A 24,325-nucleotide genomic window follows, 5' to 3' on the forward strand; every position below is an offset into this window, starting at 1 on the left:
GTAAGCCCACTGCTTCTTGTCCTATCCTCAGAGGCCAAGAAAACAATTTGTCTCCCTCCTCCTTGTGACACCCTTTTAGATACTTAAAAACTGCTTTCATGTCCCCTCTGTCTTCTCCTTTCAAACTAAACAAGCCCAATTTTTCCAGTCTTCACTCATAGCTCATGTTCTCTAGACCTTTAATTATTCTTGTTGCTCTTCGCTGGACTTTCTCAAATTTCTCCACATCTTTCTTTAAATGTGGTGCCCAGAACTGGACACAATATTCTGCACTGATTAGGCCTCAATTAGAATAAAGCGGAAGAATGACTTCTCGTGTCTTGCTCACAATGCTCCTGTTAATGCATCCCAGAATCAGGTTTGCTTTTTTTTTTGCAACAGCGTCACACTGTTGACTCATATTTAGCTTGTAGTCCACTATGACCCCTAGCTCCCTTTCTGCAGTATTCCTTCCTAGACAGTCACTTCCCATTCTGTATGTGTGAAACTGATTGAAGTACTTTGCATTTGTCCTTATTAAACTTAATCCTATTTATCTAATAAAGTTTCTCCAGTTTGTCCAGATAATTTTGAATTATGACCCTATTCTCCAAAGCAGTTGTAACCCCTCCCAGTTTGGTATTATCCGTAAACTTAATAAGCGTATTGTCTATGCCGATATCTAAATCGTTGATGAAGATATTGAACGGACCCGGTCCCAAAAGAGACCCCTGCGGAACCCCACAATCCTTCCAGCAGGATTGACAACTGTTAATAACTACTCTCTGAGAACAATTATCCAGCCACTTATGCACCCACCTTATCGTAGCCCCATCTAAGTTGTATTTACCTAGTTTATTTTATTGATAAGATAAGAATTAGTACTTTTGAAAATCATCTCTTAAGTGATTTCTTCAGTTGACTTCAGAAATATTATTTGGCAATCAATATGTACTAACATTAATGTATTTCTGCTTTCTTTTTCTTCCTCAGCCATCTTCAGTAGATAAGAGTCCTACAGCACTCCGTACGGCAGTTTACAGAGGAGACAAAGAAAGGAAATGTAAAGCAATAATAAAGCAAGGAAATATGGGTATTGAATACATGTATGTAAGATTTTTTTTTCATTCTGTACTTCCTGTTTCTTAATTTGAAGCAGAGATGGCCCCCAGTAGAATACCAAATCTGGAAAGTGTGTGTTTACATTCAGATTTAAGTTTCACAACTCAGGCCCACCTCTACAATAAGGAGACACTGTAATTTACAGTGATGTAAATCCAGAGGAACTCTATTGAAGTCAACAGTTATTCTGGATTTACAGTACTGCAGAAGATCAAAATCTGGCCTACAGAATATCTGGGAAGGTAGAGAAAGAAGAAAGTCTGTGGTCATGTCTACACTGCAAACAACCCCTGTGGTATGGGGTTAGCTGGCTTATGCTGTGGGGCTAAAATTAGCAGTGTGGATGTTCAGGCTTGGACTGGAGCACAGTCTTCGAGACCCATGCTTCACCCAAAAATCTTCATTGCAATTTCATAGTCCACAAGCTCAAGTCAGCTGACTCAGGCCAGCAACACCCATACTGTAGGTCTCTTATTTCAGGTCTGTTAGATATATTATGTGTGAGAGAACAGTCCTTCACACCCGATTCTGAGATGTGTTTAAAGCCTTGGCTAAGATTAATTTTTTACATTTGTTTTTCGCGTATAACTTGCTTAGATTTATGACTTAAATGATTCGCTCCTGATACAAGGAACTTGCTATTTACTACTCTGTCTTTTTCTTCCTTTTATGTGAATTAGAACATATTTCATACTGCTCTTAAAAACACCTTTACACTTATGCTGGTTTGCAGAAGGATCCTCTCCAAAGTTTAGCATACTGTGGGTACTACTGGAAACAAATGACATTTTCCCCCCAAGAGTCAGTGTTTAGTTTAATTTACCGGTTTTTATATCAGAAGTTTAATTCTTAGAGCTCAGTGACTTAGTAATACTAAATTGTTTAATGTGAGTTTATATATTTTACCTAATATATAGATGCTCACTGTTTCTAAAGGGTTAAAGGATTGATGTTTCTTGTTTGATTTCCTCTTTCCCTGCTACTTTAAATGTCACATTCTTCTTTGGTGGTGTCCCTGTGGGTGCTCCACTTGAGGTGTCAGGCTCATCCCGGCGCGCAGGTCAGAGAGTCGTCAGCTGTGGTCCAGCTGGTCTGCTCATGTGTGGGGCGAGTGCTGCTCACGCTGTTTGCTAGTTTGCGCTGAGTCTGGCTTCCCACCAGTTCCTCCTTACCGTTCAACGGTCTCAGGTGGAGCAACTCCCTTCTCCTCAACTGTTAACCAAGATCTCTGTATCTCTGTAAATAGTTAGTTAGTCAGCCATTACTAATTAGGTATTTAGTTAGTTAGAGTTCTCTGAATATTTCTCCGTTTAAAAAAAAACAAAAACCCAAAACCGCTTTTCGTCAGTTTCAAAATACCAGCTTCCTCCGGCTTCAAGAAGTGCTCTGAGTGCCATGATGCCATGACAGTGTCTGATGGGCACTCACTCTGTATCAAATATCTGGGCGAGGGACATGTACCCCACAAATGCCCATACTGCCAAAAACTGACTAGCAGAGCCAGACAGGACCACGAGTTGCGGCTGAAGCTGCTTCTCTACAGCAAGGCACTTCAGCCGCAAGACGGGCAATCACAACTAATTAACCCACCGACCCTAAAGACCCCGACTGTGCCATCTAAGAGTAGGGACAAGAAATCGACCGGGCACCATCATCAAAAACAGTGACATGCAAAGAGCCGTAGTATCTCTGAGCCCAGCCCCACCTCTAGCAGGGAGTCGGGTTGGGCAATGACGGTGCCACTAAGATCTGAATCGGCACCGGTGCTGACTGTCCGGCACCTTCACATACCTGCTGTAGTGGGTACTTCAGACCAGGCGTTCCTGACATCAGCACCAGCAGCAGTGGCACCGGCTTTTGCAATGTTGGCCCCGAGCTCTTCGGTGCCAGCTGTTGCAGCACTGTCCCAGACCATGCCAGCTCCATCTGCTGCCATGCTGGCTATTGTGGTGCCACAGATCCCGGCACTGTAGACTTCAGCACCGGTCACCTCAGTGCCAGCTGCTACAGCACCGAGCACAGCACCGATTGCTTTGGGGCAAGCTCAGTGCCCCTTCACCCCGGCACTGTCACCGGTGCTGAGCTCCTTCTCAACAAGCTCTTTGCCAGCACACAGCATTTGAAATTAACAAGCACAGGAGCGGTAGTGTCTCAGCTCCCAGGGCTGCACCGTGCCGGCTCCCAGATTACTCACTGGCACCGCAGCAACTCACATCAATTAATGCTGTATGCAGGAGCTGACCATTCAGCAGGCACAGGGTTTCAGTTTTCACCAAGCCCTGAGCAATTAGCTCCCTATTCACACAGATCACCTTCTTCTGCTTTCTCTGAGCCACATAGACATGATACTCATGCTGTCAATATTTCGAGAAGATGCTACCAACGATACTCACCATCGCCGCGTCACTACCGCAGACGTTGTCAATCACCTTCGTACACCAGACGCAGATATTGCTTACATGCGCATCTTCATCCTGATATCATCACAAGTACAGACGACGACACTCACCAAGATATTCATCATCTTATTATTATTGTGATCATCAGTGCCACCATAGTGACTATCATAATGAGCGACGATACTCTTTTGGACATTCTTCTTCCCGATCTCCACGGCGCTACCAGTATCGTTCTCACAACAGCTGCAAGGTCCCTACGCCACCAGGCATTTCTACTCAACCCACGACACCATCTGGAAATGTGCCTCTCCCTCAAGTGCACCCCAAACCAGCACAACTAGTGATACCAGAACAGCTGCAAGTGCAGGAACAATCCCCAGTGGACCACTCTGTTGCTTCTTCCTCTCTGGATGATGCAGTGTTCCCTGGCGATTCCTCTCCATTAGATGACGCTCGTCAGTTTCAAGAGCTTTTTAAAAGGGTGGCAGAATCACAGGACCTACAGGTAGCACAGGTTCAACAAAAACAACGCAAGCTGTTGAAGAACCTTCAAAAATCTCAAAAATCTAAAATGGCATTGCCTTTTGATGATGCAATCCTAGAAATTGCCAATGATATATGGCAGACATTGGCTTCTTCTCAGCCCACTCATAAGAAGGCGGACAAGAAATATTTCGTTTCCCCAAAGGGTATAGAATTTTTGTTCATGCACCCTCAACCGAACTCGTTAGTCATGGAGGCAGCCCAGCAAAAATCAAAGACACCACAACATAGGAATGCTGCTGCTGATAAAAAATCTAAGCGTTTAGATCTTTTTGGATGTAAAGTTTATTCTTCAGTCACACTTATACTGAGAATGGCAAACTATATTGCTCACCTGTCTAACCATGGTTTTGATAATTATGCAAAGATGATAGCAGTCTTAGAGAACTTGCCTGACAAAAACCAGCAGCTCTTAAAATCCGTTATCCAGGAAGGCTATACGGCCTCAACAACGGCATTACAAATTGCCCTGGATATCACTGATGCAGCAGCAAGGGCCGCAGCTACAGCAGTGGTTATGAGGTGGTCTTTGTGGCTACAAATGGCATCTGTACCGAAAGATTTACAATCTAAGGTGGAAGACCTGCCTTTTGATAGACAGAGTCTATTTGCAGAGAAAACAGACCAAGTTCTGCACTCGGGCAAGGATTCTAGAGCTACCCTGAAAACGTTAGGGATGTATATGCCTCCATATCGTCGCAAACGGTATACACCCTACTTTAGGCAGAGACCCTGCTGGCATGGTGCGCCCAGGTTCAGACAACAGGACCACCCACAACAGCAACAACAATGCCCCAGATCACTTCAACAAAAACGAAGACTGCAGACCGGATGAAACCCTAATACCCGAAAAACAGACAGCAAGTTTGATGGGCTGATCAAGGGACTGAGAACCATCCCTTTAACATACGACCCGGGAACACAGAAATTATTCCATCATCGATTGAGACCATACCAGCACAGATGGTTTACTATCACCACAGACCACTGGGTCCAGGAGATAGTAACATCAGGATACTCCATCCCTTTTTCTTTCCCATCCCCCCCCCACACCTCCAACCACGTCCCTTTTCAGGGACCCATCTCACGAGAATCTCCTAATGCAGGAGGTTCTCCGTCTCATAGAGATTGGTGCGGTGGAAGCAGTACCCCATCAGTTTTGGGGTAAGGGGGATTCTACTCCCGTTATTTTCTTACCGAGAAATATTTCCTGGACCGTCGCAATCTCAGTTGGTATCTCAGGAAGCAGAAATTCAAGATGGTAACTCTAACTTCTATATTTCCAGCTCTGAACAAAGACAACTCGTTCACGTCACTCGATCTGTAAGATGCGTATTTCCATGTGACGATACACCCTGTGGAAGAAAACATTGTCCTTACTGTGCGTTTGTAAGCAACAAGTAGCCAGAGGCAGTTTTATTACGAGCTGCAGCAAGGGAAAAACTGGTTCGGATGGGGGGAAGGGAGCCCCCCCCTCCAAGGCAGATCTTCGAATACAAACAAGCAATTATAAAGCAGTTCATATACTATCCATTAGATATAATAACAATAACAATTAGTCTCCTTCCCATTACAAACACCAATGGCTAATAGTTAATTTAGTTCTACCCAGATGCTCCTTATTTCAAGGTCCCTTCTAGAGTCAGCATTTTATCCTTATCTCCATATGGAGGCGAGAGGCAAAGACAGCGTCTAATTACAGATCTCGCGTTGTCAGGCCACAGACTTAGGTTGACTCTTGCTCTCTTGTTAACAAGACCAAGATGGCTGCACACATTTCCTTATTTCCTTTTCCTGCCTCCACAGTCCCCCCTTTTGTGCTTACAGCACAACTTCCTTTCTAAACCTTTATTTTTATTAAACATTACATAATTAGTACAAACATAAAAGCTATTTCTATTACTACCTCTTTTACAACAACAATTAAATATGAAACTTTTAATAAGCAAAAGCAATATAATCATTAATATCCTTAATATAATTTTATAATGGGGCTGTTTTATAATTTTAGTAACATAACACAAGGTATCATAATTAGTACACTAGAGAGAATGTGCTATGGATTAAATGGATATTTAGAGATTTCTTTGAACCTCTGGTAAGAGTGAAAGCAGATTTTGGAATCGGTCGGGTACTAAGGTAATCCAATTAAAGGGTATTTGGAATTTAAGGGTTAATTGCATCTAAAAACCAATTAGGGAGGGCAGTACATGCTGATGGTACCCGTCCGTAAGCACAGAGTCCAGATCAAAGGGAGAAACCCAAACCACTCCCACAAGTTTCTCCTTGGCAATATACAATACTTCGCTTCTTTCACCAAGGTCAGTTCTTAATGTCCTTTTGTAGTCAGAAATCTTTGGGCTTTGGCGGTGTCAGAGGAGCGGACTTTTCCTCTTTTTTTTTTTTCTTGAAACAGTCGTGGTTCAGCATTATGCAGGGGAGAGGTTACCAGCACATTACCCTGAAATATTTTGGTTCTTCTGGTGTCCAGCAGGTGGGAAAGCAGGACCAGAAGGAGAGAGAGGCTTATCAGCAGTTGGGGTAGGATTATTTCGAGATGGAGCGATCTTTTTGCAGTGAGAAGCATTGACCAAAAGTCAGTTCTTGCCACTTCACAGCGGTGTTGGTGGTTAGCAAAACTTGGTAAAGGTCTTTTTAGAGTGGTCTTTCGCTGATGGACATAAGAGTCTCTATTCTCTGAGCTAAAAGCCAGCTGGCTCCTTTGGAACTAAGATTATTTCCTAGGAATAAAGCAAACCGTAAAAACAATCCCGCACGGTTGTTTGGTTGTTTGGTACTGGCCTTATCAAAGTGAGGCCCTTTGGAATGTGGTTGCCAGGGGAACCAGAGTTACAGTAACTGCTGTAGTGTATGCTTCTTAGGCTGGCCTAATGATTTGAGATTTGAGTTTGTCAGTTCTCAGCAAGATACCATGGACTGCCTTAGTTTCCTTTATAGTTCCTTTCTCTTGACTTTGGGGTTCTCCTTAACCCGCCAGGTTAAATACAATAGATTCAGGGGTTTTAATTTACTCTGGAAGAGCCGGTACAGCACCAGCACTATTATGAATGTTATAATCGAAACTTCCCACATAATTTGGCAAACACTATTCAACTCCATCCCTAAGGGTATGTCTACACTACAAAGTTAGTTCGAACTAACGGACGTTAGTTCAAACTAACTTTCATAGGCACTACACTAGCGCTCTGTTAGTTCGAATTTAATTAAGGATTAAGCCTAGTTCGAACTAGCTAGTTCGAATTAAGGGGTGTGTAGCCCCTTAATTCGAACTAGTGGGAGGCTAGCCCTCCCCAGGTTTCCCTGGTGGCCACTCTGGCCAACACCAGGGAAACTCTACTGCCCCCCTCCCGGCCCCGGAGCTAAATATTTCATTTGTGTGGCCATTAAAGCAAAACCAATCTGGGGGGGAGGGAGCTGATACCCGTCTTCCATCCTTTTGTTCACGTGATGCACTCCTTGCTTTCTTCCAGTTCCTTTTTTGTTCACCTGTGGAGACATTGTTAACATTCTCCTAGCCTAAACAATTACCAAACTATTATCCTTTTACTAAATTTTTAAGTTGCCAATTGACTAAGTTTAGAGTTGCCAATTGATTGGGCCTAATTATTAATTGTGTTGGTTTAAATTCATGCTTCTGCTTTACTTAAATTATCCTTCATTAAAAAACTATTTTTATACACAACAACATTTGCATTACATATTACAATTAAGACACACAAGACAAACTTGGACAGAAGACAAATTTATTATGTCATGACACAGAACCATGGTTGTTTGTTGTTGTTGTTGTTTTTCTTCAGCTGGCACCAACACTTTCTGATGATTTGAAAGACAAGAAAACATTTCTACCCCTGTTGGGGTGGTACATTATAACTTAAAATACTTTTTTTTTTACAGATGTTCTTTGTTAATTTGATCAGCCTGTTGTTACCTAATGGTATGCTTTTATTTTTCACACCAACTTCAGAGGGTTTGAGTGAATTACTTGTTTAATTATTAAGTTAAAGGTGGCATGCCTTGATTTCCTTCTTGTACCATAGATCAGGCTTAATGTGTGAAGCTATAATGCTTTTCCTTAGCACAGGATGTTGGTTGGCCAGTTACCGTTCCAGCAAGCAAAAAGCTTTTATTTTCCTGAAAAGAATTATATTCAATGTTACAGGCTCATTCAAAGGGGTGGGACAGCAGGCCCTACACGCCTCCTGAGCAGACAGGCAGTCTGCACCCACACACAATGTTGGATCTGAAAGCAAGCCAAAAGTGTTATCAACTCAGCCTTGAACAGAGACACAATGAAGTTTCATGGCTTGGATTCTTAAAACAATGATTTGTTTTCTTAAAGAGTAAATTTAACCTTAAGGATTGAATGTATAAATTTCATTTTTTTATACAGTTAACCAGTTAAGTGTCAATAGAATTTCTTATTTTCCTTTAGCAGATTTAACACAGTGTCTGTAGCCAGATGTTTACATTTGATTGTTTCTTTGCCTAGATGGTTTGCGCGCTGCTTAAGAAAGAGGCTACAAAGAAACGAGGTGTCATTTTTAAAGCAATAGAAATGTAGCCGTGTTAGTCTGGTGTAGCTGAAGCAAAATGCAGGACTATGTAGCACTTTAAAGACTAACAAGATGGTTTATTAGATGATGAGCTTTCGTGGGCCAGACCCACTTCCTCAGATCAAATAGTGAAAGAAAATAGTCACAACCATATATACCAAAGGATACAATTAAAAAAAAGAGTGAACACATGGGCTACGTCTAGACTGGCCCCTTCTTCGGAAGAGGCATGCTAATTTCTAACTTTGGAATAGGGAAATCCGCGGGGGATTTAAATATCCCCCGCGGGATTTAAATAAACATGGCCGCCGCTTTTTTTCCGGCTTGGGGAAGAGCCGGAAAAGAGCATCCAGACTGGCGCGATCCTCCGGAATAAAGCCCTTTTCCGGAGGATCTCTTATTCCTACTTGTAAGCAGTTGATCTATGCTGCTGACTCTGGGGTGGGTCACTTGCCCATGCTCTGTAAGGAGATTTATGTTGCAGAATGTGTCTCCTTGTTAGGGCAGATTTAGCTTCTAGTGATTACATCTTCAAATTCAATTTCTACCGGTAGACTTTAGGGTGGCTTTTAGGTTACCTCCTCCCATGCCCTCAAGCCAGTTATAACAGCTTGTGAGGGAAAGGTTTTAACTGTTTTTTTTTTTCTGGATGGCCCCCACTTGTGCATTGTGAAACATCCTTGGGTTGCCTGCGATTCCAGCCGGAGAGGCTGTAGTTATCTATTTGCTAACAAGGGCTTGAGAATCTCCTGAAGTTGCTTGGCAGCCCTTTCCTGCTGCTGCGTTTTGTTCTGTGTATATGTTTCCAACCAAAATGCCTAGGGCCAATATGGCTTGATGGTCAGCAGGCATTCCTTCCTTGAGAATTTGGAGGAATACTTCCCATAAGCTGTTAATTCTATTTCAAAACTCGGTGTTTTGCTTTGGATGGGGCAGATTTGTTACTAGAGCCCGTTTTTCCATAGGGAAGAGCTGATCCTTTTAAGTTATCTTTCGTGCCTCCTCTCTATCTATAATGATGTATAGCCCATATGGGGCTGGGCATAGAGAGGAGTAGAGGAGTGATGTTGGGCCAAATTCCCCCCGAAATTTGGGAGAGGTGGCACAGTTGATACGGGTGCGCCAGCTGAGAAATCCTTTCCTCTCACTCCTAGTGCATTCTTTTGGCACAGAGGCACTGCTGCTTGTAAGTTACATTTCTAACTGTTGGGAGGATTTTTGCTCTTCTGAGCTTCAATCTCATTCCTCAGGGCTTTAATTTCTTTCTTTGACAATTTGTCAAATGCTTACAGGTCTTTGGACCATGATGCACGTACATGTAGTATGCAGGGGTGCCTTTCGGCGGTGTGGGGGTATGCTTAGTTAGACTGATCCCTATCCATTTTAGTCATTCAGGGGTGTATCCTGTCCATTCTCCGTCTGTTCAGTGGCTTATAGGAAACTAAATCTACACACTTCAAAGAAGGGGTCTGCTGGGTCTAGAGTGTCAGACCTTATCAGCAGCTCATGAAATAAGGGGAGTTGTCACTCCCTCACATATCCGCTCGGTTTTGAGGTTCGTCTGACCCCCCTTGCATTCAGAACTCCCTTGTAGGAGAGCCCTGGTGCGGCTGGAATCAGCATACTTCTCAGAGACCTGGGCAGCGGCATTCACACTCCGCTCATTACATTCACACTCAGCATGCTTTTCACACAAAAATTTTCCCACTTGTAGATGCATTTCTCTGTATGGACTTCGTCCATATTTGGGGTGGCAAACAACACATTTCCCCCCAGAACCTCAGCAGTTCCCAGCACTGCATAAACCTAGGTGCCTTATGTCCATACGCAATACAATTTTCTTCCCATTCCCGGGGCGGCATAACAACTAACCATAACAACGAACTCTACTCGGGGGTAACAAAACAACCTCCCCAGAATCGCTTTGCATCTGACCTTGTTGCAGATTCAAGAAGTTCAGATGGCGTGAGCCCACAAGAAGCAGACGACCTTACAGGCAGTCCTCTTCTACTCCCCAGTAGAGATTTCAAAAGGTCTTTTACCTCTCGTTTGGTGCCCTGGGAGTGAAGGGGGATGGTCTGCAGCTGCTATCACTGTCTTCAATCGGGCATTGCCATCTGAGTCACGGCACCAAATTGTGGAAGAAAACATTGTCCTTATTCTGTGTTTGTAAGCAAAAGGTAGCCAGAGGCAGTTTTATTACGAGCTGCAGCAAGGGAAAAACTGGTTCGGGGGGGGGGGGGGGGGCGGCGGGAGGTGGAGGTCCCCCCCCAGGCAGATCTTCGAATACAAGCAATTATGAAGCAGTTTATATACTATCCATTAGATATAATGTTGTTGTTGTTGTTCGTCCATCGTATTCGAAGAGGACCTTGACATCTAACGGGTTATGGACTGTTCATGGTGTGTCCGCAAATGGCTGATAAGGCCGATACGGGCACGGAATGTTCTACCACATGTCGGGCAGACATGTGTGGGCACCACTGTTGCAGCTTTTGCAACTCTGGCTTTACGGAGTGCTCGCTTCTCTTGTGCTATGGTTGTCCTTCTGGCTTCAGATGTTTGACAGCCTTGGTAGATCAGCGTGTGCCATGTTGATCGGTCTTGTGCCAGGGTCTCCCAGGAGGTCGTGTCAATATCCAGGGACTTGAGAGAGGCTTTAAGCGTATCTTTGTATCGCTTCTTTTGTCCCCCGTGCGATCGCTTCCCTTGAAACAGCTCACCATAGAATCATAGAATCATAGAATAATAGGACTGGAAGGGACCTCGAGAGGTCATCGAGTCCAGCCCCCCGCCCTCAAGGCAGGATCAAGCTCCGTCTACACCATCCCTGACAGATGTCTATCTAACCTGTTCTTAAATATCTCCAGAGAGGGAGATTCCACCACCTCCCTTGGCAATTTATTCCAATATTTGACCACCCTGACAGTTAGGAATTTTTTCCTAATGTCCAATCTAAACCTCCCCTGCTGCACTTTAAGCCCATTACTCCTTGTCCTGTCCTCAGAAACCAAGAGGAACAAATTTTTGCCTTCCTCCTTGTGACACCCTTTTAGATATTTGAAAACCGCTATCATGTCCCCCCTTAATCTTCTTTTTTCCAAACTAAACAAGCCCAGTTCGTGAAGCCTGGCTTCATAGGTCATGTTCTCTAAACCTTTAATCATTCTTGTCGCTCTTCTCTGTACCCTTTCCAATTTCTCCACATCTTTCTTGAAATGTGGCGCCCAGAACTGGACACAGTACTCCAGCTGAGGCCTAACTAGTGCAGAGTAGAGCGGCAGAATGACTTCACGAGTTTTGCTTACAACACACCATAGAAGAGCTGTTTAGGGATGCGATGATCTGGCATCCTTGCAACATGGCCTGCCCAGCGTGTCTGAGCTTTCATCAGCAGGGTGTAAACTGATGGCAGACCTACTCTAGAAAGGACTTCTGTGTCTGGCACCTTATCCTGCCACCGGATCCTCAGAAGTCTACGGAGGCAAATCGTGTGGAAGTGGTTCAGTTGCCTAGCGTGCCTCCTGTATATAGTCCAAGTCTCACTGGCGTACATCAGGGTAGTTAATACTACTGCTCGATAGACTTTAAGCTTTGTAGCAAGGCTTATTCCACGGCGGTCCCACACTTTGGTCAACAGTCTGCCGAATGCAGAGCTTGCCTTGGCGACTCTGCAGTTGACCTCGATGTCAATTGTCACTGAGCGGGAGAGGGTGCTGCCAAGATATGTAAATTGGTCCACTGCTTGCAGCTTTTGTCCCTTCACTGTGATGGTGGGCACTTGATGCTGAGCTTTTGGAGCTGGCTGGTGCATCACTTCGGTTTTCTTTGTGTTGATGAGAAGGCCGAAGTTGTCGCATGCTGCTGCAAATTTGTCCATGCTGGCTTGCATTTCCTGCTCTGATCCAGCATTCAGGGCGCAGTCATCAGCAAAAAGGAGATCTCGTAACACAGTCTCCTTTATCTTGGTGACAGCCTGGAGTCTTCGCAGGTTAAACAGTTTCCCATCGGTCCTGTATCTCAGTCTGATTCCCAGGGAACTGTTCTGAAAGGCGTCTGACAGCATGGCTGAAAACATTATGCTGAACAGGGTCGGTGCCAGCACACACCCTTGCTTGACGCCGTTTGTGACGGGAAAGGCCTCTGAAGCTTCTCCATCATCCAAAACACGAGCCGTCATGCCATCGTGGAACTGACGTACCATCAAGATGAATCTGTCAGGGCACCCAAACTTCGACATGATGCGCCACAGACCTTCGCGACTGACAGTGCCAAAAGCCTTGGTGAGATCCACGAAGGTGGTGTACAGTTCACGATTCTGCTCTTGACACTTCTCTTGAAGCTGTCGGGCTGCGAAGATCATATCCACCGTGCCACGCTCTTTGCAGAAGCCGCACTGTGTCTCGGGTAATAAACCCTGTTCCAGGTGGTTAATCAGACGATTCAGCAACACTCGTGCAAGGATCTTACCTGCGATGGAAAGCAGTGATATTCCTCTATGATTATCGCAAACTTGTCGATTTCCTTTCCTCTTGTAGAGGTGTACGATAGATGCGTCTTTCAGTTCCTGAGGAATAGATCCTTGATTCCAGAAGGACTGGAACAGCTGAGTGAGTTTGTTGACAAGCACTGCACCACCACCCTTATAGACTTCCGCTGGAATCGCATCAGATCCTGGGGCCTTGCCACTGGACAGCTGGCTAATGGCCTGTAAGGTTTCAGTCTCTGATGGTGAGACATCCTGGCTGTGGTTGATATCCACCTGGGGCATTCTATCTATCGCCTCGTTATTGATGGAAGATGGGCGGTTCAGTACGGATTGGAAGTGCTCAGCCCAACGCTGTAAAATCAGAGCCTTCTCAGTAATGAGAGTTGCACCATCTGAGTCCAGTAGAGGGGAACTCCCTGAGGGCTGAGGTCCATACAAGGATCTAAGGGCTTCGTAGAACCGTTTGGCATCGTTTCTATCAGAAAACTTCTGGATTTCATCTGCTTTGGCACTCAACCAGGAGTCCTGCATATTACGAAGCTTGTTCTGTACGATCCTGCGAATGTTGTTGAAGGCATTTTTCTTAGCTGTTGACGATGGGCCATTCTGGTGAGCACGGTGAAGGCGATGCTTTTCAGCAAGTATGGCCTTGATCTCTTCATCGTTTTCATCAAACCAGTCCTGCTGTTTCCTGTGTGAGGGTCCAAGAACCTTTAGTGCAGAAGAGTGCACAATATCCCGGAAGCGTTCCCAGTCCTTCTCAGCATTTTCCTCTAATTGCAGCTCTAAAAGTTGGTTGCCAAGATCTTCTGCTAGTAAAGTTGCTGTGTTGGGGTTCTTCAGTCTACTGACATTGATCTTTTTCATCACAGCTTTGTTTCCCTGCGGATGTTTCTTTGGCTTGATGTGAAAGCTTAATTTGGAGATGATAAGTCTGTGGTCAGTCCAACAGTCAGCACTCGGCATGGCCTTGGTCACCCTTACATCCTGTCTGTCTTTCCTCCGCACAATGACATAATCAATGAGATGCCAGTGCTTAGAGCGTGGGTGCATCCAGGACGTCTTTTTGCGAGTGGGCAGGCGGAAGATGGTATTGGTGATGATCAAATCATGAGCCGCACATGTCTTCAGTAATAGTAGGCCATTGCTGTTACATTTACCGATTCCATTTTTTCCAATGACGCCATCCCAGGCAGTGTGATCAGATCCTACTCTCGCGTTGAAATCGCCAAGTAGAATCAGCCTGTCAGTGCGCTTCACGGATGAGAGTAGGGCATCGAGATCTTCATAAAACTTGTCCTTTACTTCATCCGGATTCGTCATTGTGGGCGCGTAAGCGCTGATCAGTGTGGCTTGCTTTCCTCTCGGTAGTGGAAGATGCAGTGTCATGAGTCGGTCATTCACGCCCTTGGGAAGACTGGCAAGTTTGCGGACGAGATGATTCTTAACCGCAAAGCCAACTCCAGATTCACGACGTTCGTCACTGCTGCATCCACGCCAGAAGAATGTGTAACCACCTCCTGTTTCCATGAGCTGACCTTCATTTGCTAGACGAGTTTCACACAGTGCCGCAATATCGATGTTAAATCTTGTGAGCTCTCTGGCGACCAGGGCTGTTCTTCTTTCTGGTCGGTCTGCTGAAGGGTTGTCCTGAAGCGTGCGTACGTTCCATGTGCCAATAGTGAGTGGTGTCACCTTGCATTTTGTTCGAAATTTTATTGTTCGACCGCATGAGATGGGATCCCCTCCAGCCGCGGTAAGCTGGCCAGGGTTCTATGAAGCAAACAATGTTTAGGGCACCTTTTCTAGCCCCTTCCTCTTACTACGGAGGTGAGCAGTGCAATCCTAAAGAGGGCTGCTCAGTCACTCAGGTAGACGCCGAATCCAGCTGTTGCTTCCACCAGCAAGAAGACGACCATTAGACCTGAGCCGCCTGTGTGCAGGTCCGCGGCTACAGCTCCCAGTGTATCCACACCTGCTGCTTCGTCGCTCGCCCGTCGCCACAGGACTTAGGAGATGTCGAGATGTCAAGACTTGCGCGTGAATTGGATTAAAGTGAGGGAGAGGTGCACATAGTCAGCCTCACTCTCTCTTCCCAGATTCCATCTTACTCCAATGGCAGGACTAATGTCGAGACGGTTGGAGATGGGCTGGGCGCAGTGGTTGACCAGGGCATCTTTCATGTCTTTGGGGTGTATGGGGTGTTCAGGGAGGGGTAGCACCTCCGATGTACGGGCATGTCGTGTCCTTTTAGGGCAGCTCGTCCACCTTTGGTCCCCACTTGTCACTCAACTCTCACCTGTGGCTCCTAGTAGCTGTAGCATGTGCAGCGGCCACACCCCGGACAACAGCTTCGACAGGCTGGCTAAACCAGGTTGAGAGTAGCCGTCGGGTCATCGACCTTCGGTGAGATAGTGACTTGTCTATCCCGAGCATGTGAAGACAGACTCCGGCGGATCGAGCGGATGAGACCTACTAGAATAGGACCAACGGTCATGAAGGTGGTTTCTGCAAGCGATGTGGTATGCTAAGATATAATGTAAGCAGGGGCTGAACTGCTGCTTGCTGTCAGCCAGCTAAAAGGAGGGGTGGGTGTGCCCACTACAGTTGTTTAGCTCTGCAAGGTAATTAACTGTTAACTGTTGACATGTAAATACTGCTCAGGAGAGAATCTGAGGTGTGGCTATGTAAAAATCCCATTCAGCCAGGGCTGATGGAAGGTCAGTGTTGGAATGGAATGTGGAGAATTCTATATAATTTGGGACTGTTGTGGGGGTAATTAATCATGCTACCCCTAAATGTGGGAACTGTAAAACATGCCATCAGTGCTTGCAGGAGAGACACCACCATCATGGTAAGAGGTCTCAGAAGAACAAGCCTCCCCCCTTCCAGAGTTGAGTGAACAGAGCTGGGGGAAAGGGTTAAAAGGTTTGAGTCAGCCTGCTTCACACCTGCCAGGTGTGAGCTATAAGACTGGCCCAGCCTGTACCTTTCCCCCTTTGTTTTAAGGACAGACCTTAAGCAGACTCCCTGAAGAGTCTTTTCTTTTGCTAGTCCAGTGAAAGCTGGATTCATTTGCTAGTCCAGCTGGTGGCTAATGAGTTGGAATCACTGAGAGCTGAAATCACTGGTTTGGCTGAGTGCTAGACCTATTGCAGTCAGTGAAGTGGTGGCAACCAGCGGTGTGGTGTGGAGCGGCGACAGGTGATGAGCGGTGACCAGTGGCGTGGAGTGGCGGCAGGTGAGGGGTGGCCATCAGCGGCGTGGTGTGGAGCAGTGGCAGGTGAGAAGCGGCCATCAGCGGCGTGGCGTGGAGTGGCGGCAGGCGAGGAGCAGCGACCAGCGGCGTGGCGTGGAGCAGCGGCAGGCGAGGAGCGGCCATCAGCAGCGTGGTGTGGAGCGGTGGCAGGTGTCCAGCGGAGTGTCCAGAGGTGTGGAATGAGACAGCTGGTGGAGCGTGGTGGAGTTTCGTATAAGGTGCCCCCTATATATCCCCCCACCCCCATTTCTACCCAGGTTGGGAGGTGAAACCCTGCGGTGAACTTTGGGACTCTGGGTGGCATGGACCAGGGACAGAGACTTTTGGGGTGTCGGACTGTTTTGGACTTCAGGCGATTCTTGGCTGGAGTGGGGGTTTGGCTCATGTTTGGGGTTATGAACTGTTTGTGGTGTTTTCCCCAAGTTAATGCCGTATGACTTCCTTTTCTGTTTCATTAAATGTTTCTTTCCTACACTCAGACTCAGTGATTGCGAGTGGGGAAGCATTGCCTCTCAGAGGCGCCCAGGGGTGTGTGAATTTCCCAGATTACTGGGTGGGGGCTTGAGCCAGTTCTATGTATGATGGCCCCAAGATATTGAACCTAGCCCTGGTTACTGCCAGGCCTACCCGGCAGAACGGTTACAATAATAACAATAACAATTAGTCTCCTTCCCATTACAACCACCAATGGCTAACAGTTATTTTAGTTCTACCCAGATGCTCCTTATTTCAAGGTCCCTGCTAGAGTCAGCATTTTATCCTTATTTCCATATGGAGGCGAGAGGCAAAGACAGCGTCTAATTACAGATCTCGCGTTGTCAGGCCACAGACTTAGCTTGGCTCTTGCTCTCTTGTTAACAAGACCAAGATGACTGCACACAAATTTCCTTATTTCCTTTTCCTGCCTCCACAACCCGGCACACAAACGTTTCCTGAGGTTTGTCGTAGGCACACAGCATTTTCAGTACAAAGTCTTTCCGTTTGGCCTCTCCTCCGCACCCAGAGTTTTCTCAAAGACCCTCGCGGTGGTGGCGGCATATCTTCATCATTAAGGCATTATGATCTTCCTATATCTAGACAATTGCCTTATCAAGGCTCAAGTCACGAGACACTTATTCATGGACCTGGGCCTTGTATTGAATGTTCTGAAGTCCTCGCTCGTACTTCAAAGATCCCTCATGTTCATTGGGGCATGATTAGATTCTGCAACGGCCCAGGCCTATCTTCCTCCAGAAAGGTTTCACAGAATTCAGGACCTCACACAGACTCTGTCCCTCAGCCCAAGAGTGTCAATACTTACCTGCCTCCAACTCTTGGGACACTTGGCAGTGACAACGTATGTAGTACAGCACGCCAGACTACGCCTCAGGTGTCTGCAGCATTGGCTGCTCTCCATATATTGTCTGGGCAATTGAGACATACACAGGTTAGTAACATTGCCATAGACAATTAAATGATCCCTGGCAAGGTGGAATTCTCCAACCAACATGCTCTCCGAGGTTCCTTTCCACCGTCTGCATCCCACTGTCCAGGTTACTTCAGACGCTTCCCTCCTAGGATGGGGAGTCCATTGCGAGGGTGAATTCGCTCAAGGCCAATGGAATGCTGTGGAAGCCCTGCAGCACATCAATCTACTAGAACTCAGGGCAGTGTTCAATGCATGCAAGACATTCCTTCCCAGGATCTGTTATCAGATGGTTCAGGTCTTCTCCGATCAAGGGACCCAATCAAGATCCCTATGTGCAGAAGCCACAAAGCTATGGAATTGGAGTGTCAGTCACAAAATCACTCTCATAGCAACGTACCTACCGGGCAAAGACAATTCCATTGCAGATGCCTTGAGCAGATACATGTTTTCCCAGCATGAGTGGGAACTCAACCACAAAGTGTTTTTTCCATATTCCAACTCTGGGGACACCCCAGTATAGACTTATTTGCCACACATCACAACGCCAAATGTCCCAGATACTGTTCCAGAGCCAGTCTGGGCCAGTCTGCATCTCTGGGGGATGCATTCCTGATAAGCTGGACTCATCATCATCTTCTCTATGCCTTCCCTCCTGTTGCATTTCTCCCGAGAGTACTGGAGAAGATAATCGACGAAAAGGCCACGGTGAGACTAATAGCCCAGTTCTGGCCCAGACAGACCTGGCTCACTCTTCTGCTGCAAATGTCTCGACAACCACCATACCCGTTACCCAAACGACCAGATTTGCTCATGCAGCCAGGGATGTTCATGACCGAATGCACCTCATGGCATGGTTCCTAGCTAGTTCCATAGCACAGAAGCACTTTGCTCACAAGACATGAAACAAATATTTACTTTATAGCAGACATGACTCCACACGAAAGACTTACCTTTACAAGTGGCATCCATTCCATTCCTGGTGTATGGCCAATGGTTTTGATGTGATGTCCACTCCAATTCACTGCATTCTGGATTATGCCCTTCATCTACACCGCTCTAAACTGGGTCTTTCATCTATTAAAGTCCACCTTTCAGCGATTTCTGCATTTAGACAATCAATTGAAGGCTTTTCAATTATTTTCACCTGATGACTTACCGTTTCCTTAAGAGTTTAATGAACTTACACCCTCTGCACAGGAAACTGCCTATTTTGTGGGATCTAGAGTTTGTTTTGGACACACTTATATATCCACCCTTGAGTCTCTAGCCACATGTGACATTCAGAGTCTCACTATGAAAGTGGTATTCCTTCTAGCCATAATGTCGGATAGACGAGTTGGAGAATTGGCAGCTCTTTTGGCCACTCCTCCATATACCCTGTTCACCAACCAAGGGGTAATACTACGGGCTCACCCAAAATTTCTGCTGAAAGTGAATTCGGAATTCCATATCAATTAACCGATAATACTCTCCATTTTCTCTCCCAAACCACATGCAACGGCACATGAAGCCCGTATATATACCTTAAACACACGCAGGGTGCTCGCTTTTTATCTGGATCGGACTCGATCATTTCGACGATCCCAGTAGCTTTTCCTGTGCTCTGACGGAAGATGCAAAGGCCAACCGTTGTCTTTGCAGCAAATATGTAAAATAATCATAAAGGCTGTGTCTACATTGGCACCCTTTTCCGGAAAAGGGATGCTAATGAGACCAGTCGGAATTGCAAATGCCGCGGGGGATTTAAATATCCCCCGCGGCATTTGCATGAACATGGCTGCCGCTTTTTTCTGGCTCGGGGTTTTGCCGGAGAAAAGCGCCAGTCTAGACAGGATCTTGTGGCAAATAAACCCTTTTCCGCAAGATCCCTTATTCCCTTGAAAGTAGGAATAAGGGATCTTGCGGAAAAGGGTTTATTTTCCGCAAGATCCTGTCTAGACTGGCGCTTTTCTCCGGCAAAACCCCGAGCTGGAAAAAAGCGGCAGTCATGTTCATGCAAATGCCGCGGGGGATATTTAAATCCCCCGCGGCATTTGCAATTCCAACTGGTCTCATTAGCATCCCTTTTCCGGAAAAGGGTGCCAACGTAGACACATCCAAAATGTATTACCACTTGCTATACTTTACGGAATAAGTCCATACCAACACCTATTATGGCTCATTCCACTAAAGCAGCGGTCACTTCTCTAGCCTTTCTCAAAGGAGTCTCAATCCAAGACATTCGCTGTACGGCGACATGGTCTTCGGACATGACTTTTGCTAAGCATTATGCCAACAACACGATTGCTCGAGAATCAGCACTGGCCTCTGCGGTGCTGTCCACAGCAGACAGATCTTAATTCCGATCCTTCCTCCGCAGATGAGGCTACTGCTCTGTACTCACCGCAAGTGGAGCACGCACAGGGACACCACCAAAGAAGAAGAGGAAGTTACTCACCCTGTGCAATAAAGACGTTTCTTCAAGGTGTATGTCCCCGTGGGTGCTCCACGACCCGCCCTACTCCCCTCTTTGGAGTTTATCTATGTGTTTTTCAGAAGTGATCCGGTTCGGAGGAACTGGTGGGAAGCCGGACTCAGCGCAAGCTAGTAAACAGCATGAGCAGCACGTGCCCCATGCATGCACGGTCAGGCTGGATCATGTCTCATGACTCTCTGACCTGCGGTGCTGGGATGAGCCCGACACCTCAAGTGGAGCACCCACGGGGACATACACCTCGAAGAAACGTCGTTACTGCACAGGGTGAGTAACTTCCTCTTCCCTTCATAGAGAATTACCTTTTAATTTCATGCTAGGAGGAGTTGAGCCTTAATTATAAATGTGAAAAATTGCATAAATGTTTTCTTCTTGTTAACTATTCTTTTCTCTATTTAAATATTAAAATATTTATTTAGAAAAGTTTTCTTCAGTTCTAGACTCTCAAGAAAAGAAAGGGAGAGTCCTGAAATGTCTCAGTGTGAGAGAATTATATTCTCAGAGTTGAAGCGTGACCCTGGAAAAAAACTTTCTATGATTCTTGTTCATGAAGGAGTTCAGCATGTTACTGGCATATCAGCTTCTTTTACCATAGATAGAGAAGGTAAGTATGATAAAATTAAGCTTAAAATGTGCTTTGTATAATTACTATGGTGAAAATAAAAAATTGCCTCCTGTGCATTTGTGACAAGAGGGCTACAAATCACGGGTACTTCTATTTCAAGTGCAGTCACATTCGAACTTGCTCTATTATTAAATTTAAGCTATTTAAGTCTGGATGTGCTGTTAGTATTTGGCATAATATATTGGTTGTAAAGCACTTGTCCTGTATACAAGGAGTGAAATATTAATATTCATTCTGCCTCTGCACAAATTTTTGTAATGGAATTGGATTAAGTTTTTACTTATTTATTAGGAGTATGATACATCTTGGAATTATCAAGTAATGGACCTATTTCTTTGAGTGTTTGCGTATGTGTATTCTTCTTCGAGTGGCCCCATGGGTGCTCCACTCCAGGTGTCGGGTCCCATCCCGGCGCCGCGAATCGGAGAGCTATCAGAGCTGTGGTCCGCCGGACCGCGCATGAGTGGCTGCCCGAGGCAGTGTTCATGCCTTTGAAGTATTGCACGCGGTCCGGCTTGCTCAGTTCCTCTCAGCCGCTCTCGGTCGTGGACGAGAGCTCCTGCTTGTCAGTTTCACTTCACAACGGCTTTTTCAAAGAAGCCTTCATATTTGTAAATAGTTCAGAGCCTGATTAGTTATTTAGTTCTTGTTGGTTTCTAGTTTAAAAAAAAAGAGAAAACAGAAGAAGAAAGAAGGAAAGTTTCCCTCAGACTGCGACTATCTGTTTAAAAAAAAAAAAAAAAAAGAGGGGAAACGGACTGGATCTCACAGCCAGTTAAAGAGACAAGCGGAGGAGAGACTACTCAATTTCTCCCTCCTCCTTAATTCACCATGCCGGGATCCCCCGGTTTTAAAAAATGCTCCGTCTGCTGGGACCTTATGCCGGTATCGGACGGTCATGATTCTTGTGTGAGGTGCCTGGGTGAGACGCATGTCCCCCAGAAGTGCACTCACTGCAGCAAGTTAACGGCGAGGGCTCATAGGGATCGAGACTTGCACCTCAAACTCATCCTTTATGGCAAGGTGCTGGAGTCCGATGCCGTACCTGCCTCTGGCATAGCAGCTCAGAAACAGCAGGCAACGTCTCCTGGGACGACCATTAGTAAAAAATCTAAGCCATTCCCAGCGCAATCCCTCCCTGCCACCACCAAAGTCAAATGCCCTGACAAATCATCAGGGGTACCTGCCCCAGGGCATCAACGGGCTCCTAGGATGAGGAGATCGCCTGAGCCAGGACTGCAAGTGACAGCGGCACCAGCTCTGGCAATAGTGCATAAGCCGACATCAGCGGGAGCGCGCAAGCCGGCACCGCCAACGGTTGCGCTAGCTGGCCCCCCGGTGCCGAGCCAGCAAACGTCCCAAGTGGCACCGCAGGCATGCTCTGATCTGCCGGCACCGGGCTTATCCTTGGCACCGCCAACACTGCCCCCATGTGGCTCTCCATCGGCACCACAGCCAGGTTCAGCACCGAGCTCTCCACCAGCAGCTGAAATTGACAAGGCTTCTTTGCCTTGTAAAGCTGCAGGGAAAGAAATCTACAGGGCTTTGTCACCATCGCCTACCTTCTCCCTGGGACCGTCTCCTTCTCCACCCAGATACCGATGGCACCGGGACTATAGCCTCTCGCCTTCTTACCAGCTACTTAAAAGACCCTCACGGGGGGACACAGTTTATATAGAATCAAGACGCTCTCTATCGCGTTCTCGCTCCCCCAGGAGGTCACCAAGGCACAGATCACTGAGACGGTCACCATGTCGGGTCTACTACATCCGCAGTTCAAGATCTTCCAGATATTCTTTGCCAGTGCGGTCAGACCACTGCTATGGCTGCTACTGCAGGGATGATTATGACCGCCCCCACCCTGGCCATGCTACCCTATCCTATAGAGGCTCTTCATGTACTTGTCCATTACCCAATGCGCACTTACCTGACCATCCACAACAATTGTTTTCTTCGCCTCCTTCAGAAAACTTAACCATCCATCAGGATCATTCGGAACCAGAAGAGGGCCAATTGTCCGATGCAGAAGATCCTCAACCACACATTCCCCCAGCCGACTGTTCCTCCTCTTCTCCAGATGAGGCAGTGATTCCAGAAGATGCCCCTCCCTTGGATGACCTGAAGCAGTTCCAGGATCTGTTCAAGAGAGTCGCGAACACACAGGAGAGACAATTAATGGATGTACCAGTAAAGAAACATTGTCTTTTAAAAAATCTACGGCAACAACAGTGGGCAAAGATCGCCCTTCCTATTGATGAGGCCATCATGGAAGTGGCAAACGAAATATGGCAGACCCCTACATCGGCTGCCCCGACTAGTAAGAGAGTTGATAGAAAATATTTTGTACCTGCTAAAGGACTAGATTTCCTTTTCAACCATCCTCAACCCAATTCCCTTGTTGTTGATGTGGTACAACGTAGAGCTTAAAGCTCCCCAATATAAAAATACATTCCAAGACAAGGATAATAAAAAATTGGACGTTTTTGGAAGAAAGGTTTACTCCTCGGCTACGTTATTGTTACGAATCGCAAACTATATGGCCCACCTTTCTAATCACAATTTTGATAATTACTCGAAATTTACAGAGCTACTACAATATCTCCCTGATGCCAAGAAACCCTTGCTAAAGGCCATAGTCCAAGAGGGATATATAGCCCGTAATACTACTTTGCAGATGGCCATGGATGTGGCCGACACAGCTGCACAGGCCACGGCTACGGGGGTCGCAATGAGACGGTCTTCCTGGTTATCATCTGCAGGAGCCCCACGGGAGCTTCAAAATAAAGTTGAAGACCTACCCTTTGATAAGCAAAAGCTCTTTGCTAGTAACACCGACGAAGTTCTCAATTCTGACAAAGACTCACGTACCACTTTACGTACCTTGGGAATGTACACACCTCCTTATAAGCGTAAGCGCTACTATCCTTACCAACGAAGATACGATTATGCGTTCAATAAGAATCAACCGCATACCCAAGACAATCAGCGTTTCTGACAGCGTCCTCAATGTAAGAGATCTCAACCGAACCATTCGTCCAGTCAACCTGCTCAAAAGCAGCAGATTTGACTTTTCTGTCGAGGATGCAAGCACGACTCCCACGTTCAACGTACCACAAAATTCTTTACATCTGTTTCACCATCGCTTAAAACAGTACCATCTTCACTGGTCCAATATCACCGCGGACAAGTGGGTACTGGAAGTGGTACAATCTGGTCTCTCCATCCCCTTTCTATCCATTCCCCCTACCACCCCTCCTACCCCCTCTCACAAGCATTTGCTGAAGCAAGAAGTTCAGCACCTTCTGAATATCAGCGCAATAGAGAGGGTACCAAGTCAGTTTCGGGGGAAAGGATTTTATTCCCGGTACTTCCTTAGCCCGAAGAAGACAGGAGGATGGAGACCCATTTTGGACCTATGCAGGTTAAACCACTATCTCAGGAAATACTGTTT

At 46.2% G+C, this 24,325-nt stretch overlaps 1 protein-coding gene across 4 annotated transcripts in view; it reads left to right on the forward strand.

Annotated features, from left to right (window-relative positions):
- DNAH14 (dynein axonemal heavy chain 14) overlaps positions 1-24,325 on the forward strand; it is a 599,282-nt gene that overhangs the window by 20,237 nt on the left and 554,720 nt on the right. For 3 of the 4 annotated variants that reach the window (XM_075925276.1, XM_075925277.1, XM_075925279.1), the window contains exons 3-4: positions 973-1,085; positions 20,684-20,853. In XM_075925276.1, coding sequence (XP_075781391.1) covers positions 973-1,085; positions 20,684-20,853 — 283 coding nt within the window. The remainder of the gene's footprint in view (positions 1-972; positions 1,086-20,683; positions 20,854-24,325) is intronic. The other variant, XM_075925280.1, reaches the window with a different exon arrangement.

This window comes from Pelodiscus sinensis, chromosome 3 (assembly GCF_049634645.1).
Source record: "Pelodiscus sinensis isolate JC-2024 chromosome 3, ASM4963464v1, whole genome shotgun sequence".
Classification (NCBI taxonomy): domain Eukaryota; kingdom Metazoa; phylum Chordata; order Testudines; family Trionychidae; genus Pelodiscus; species Pelodiscus sinensis.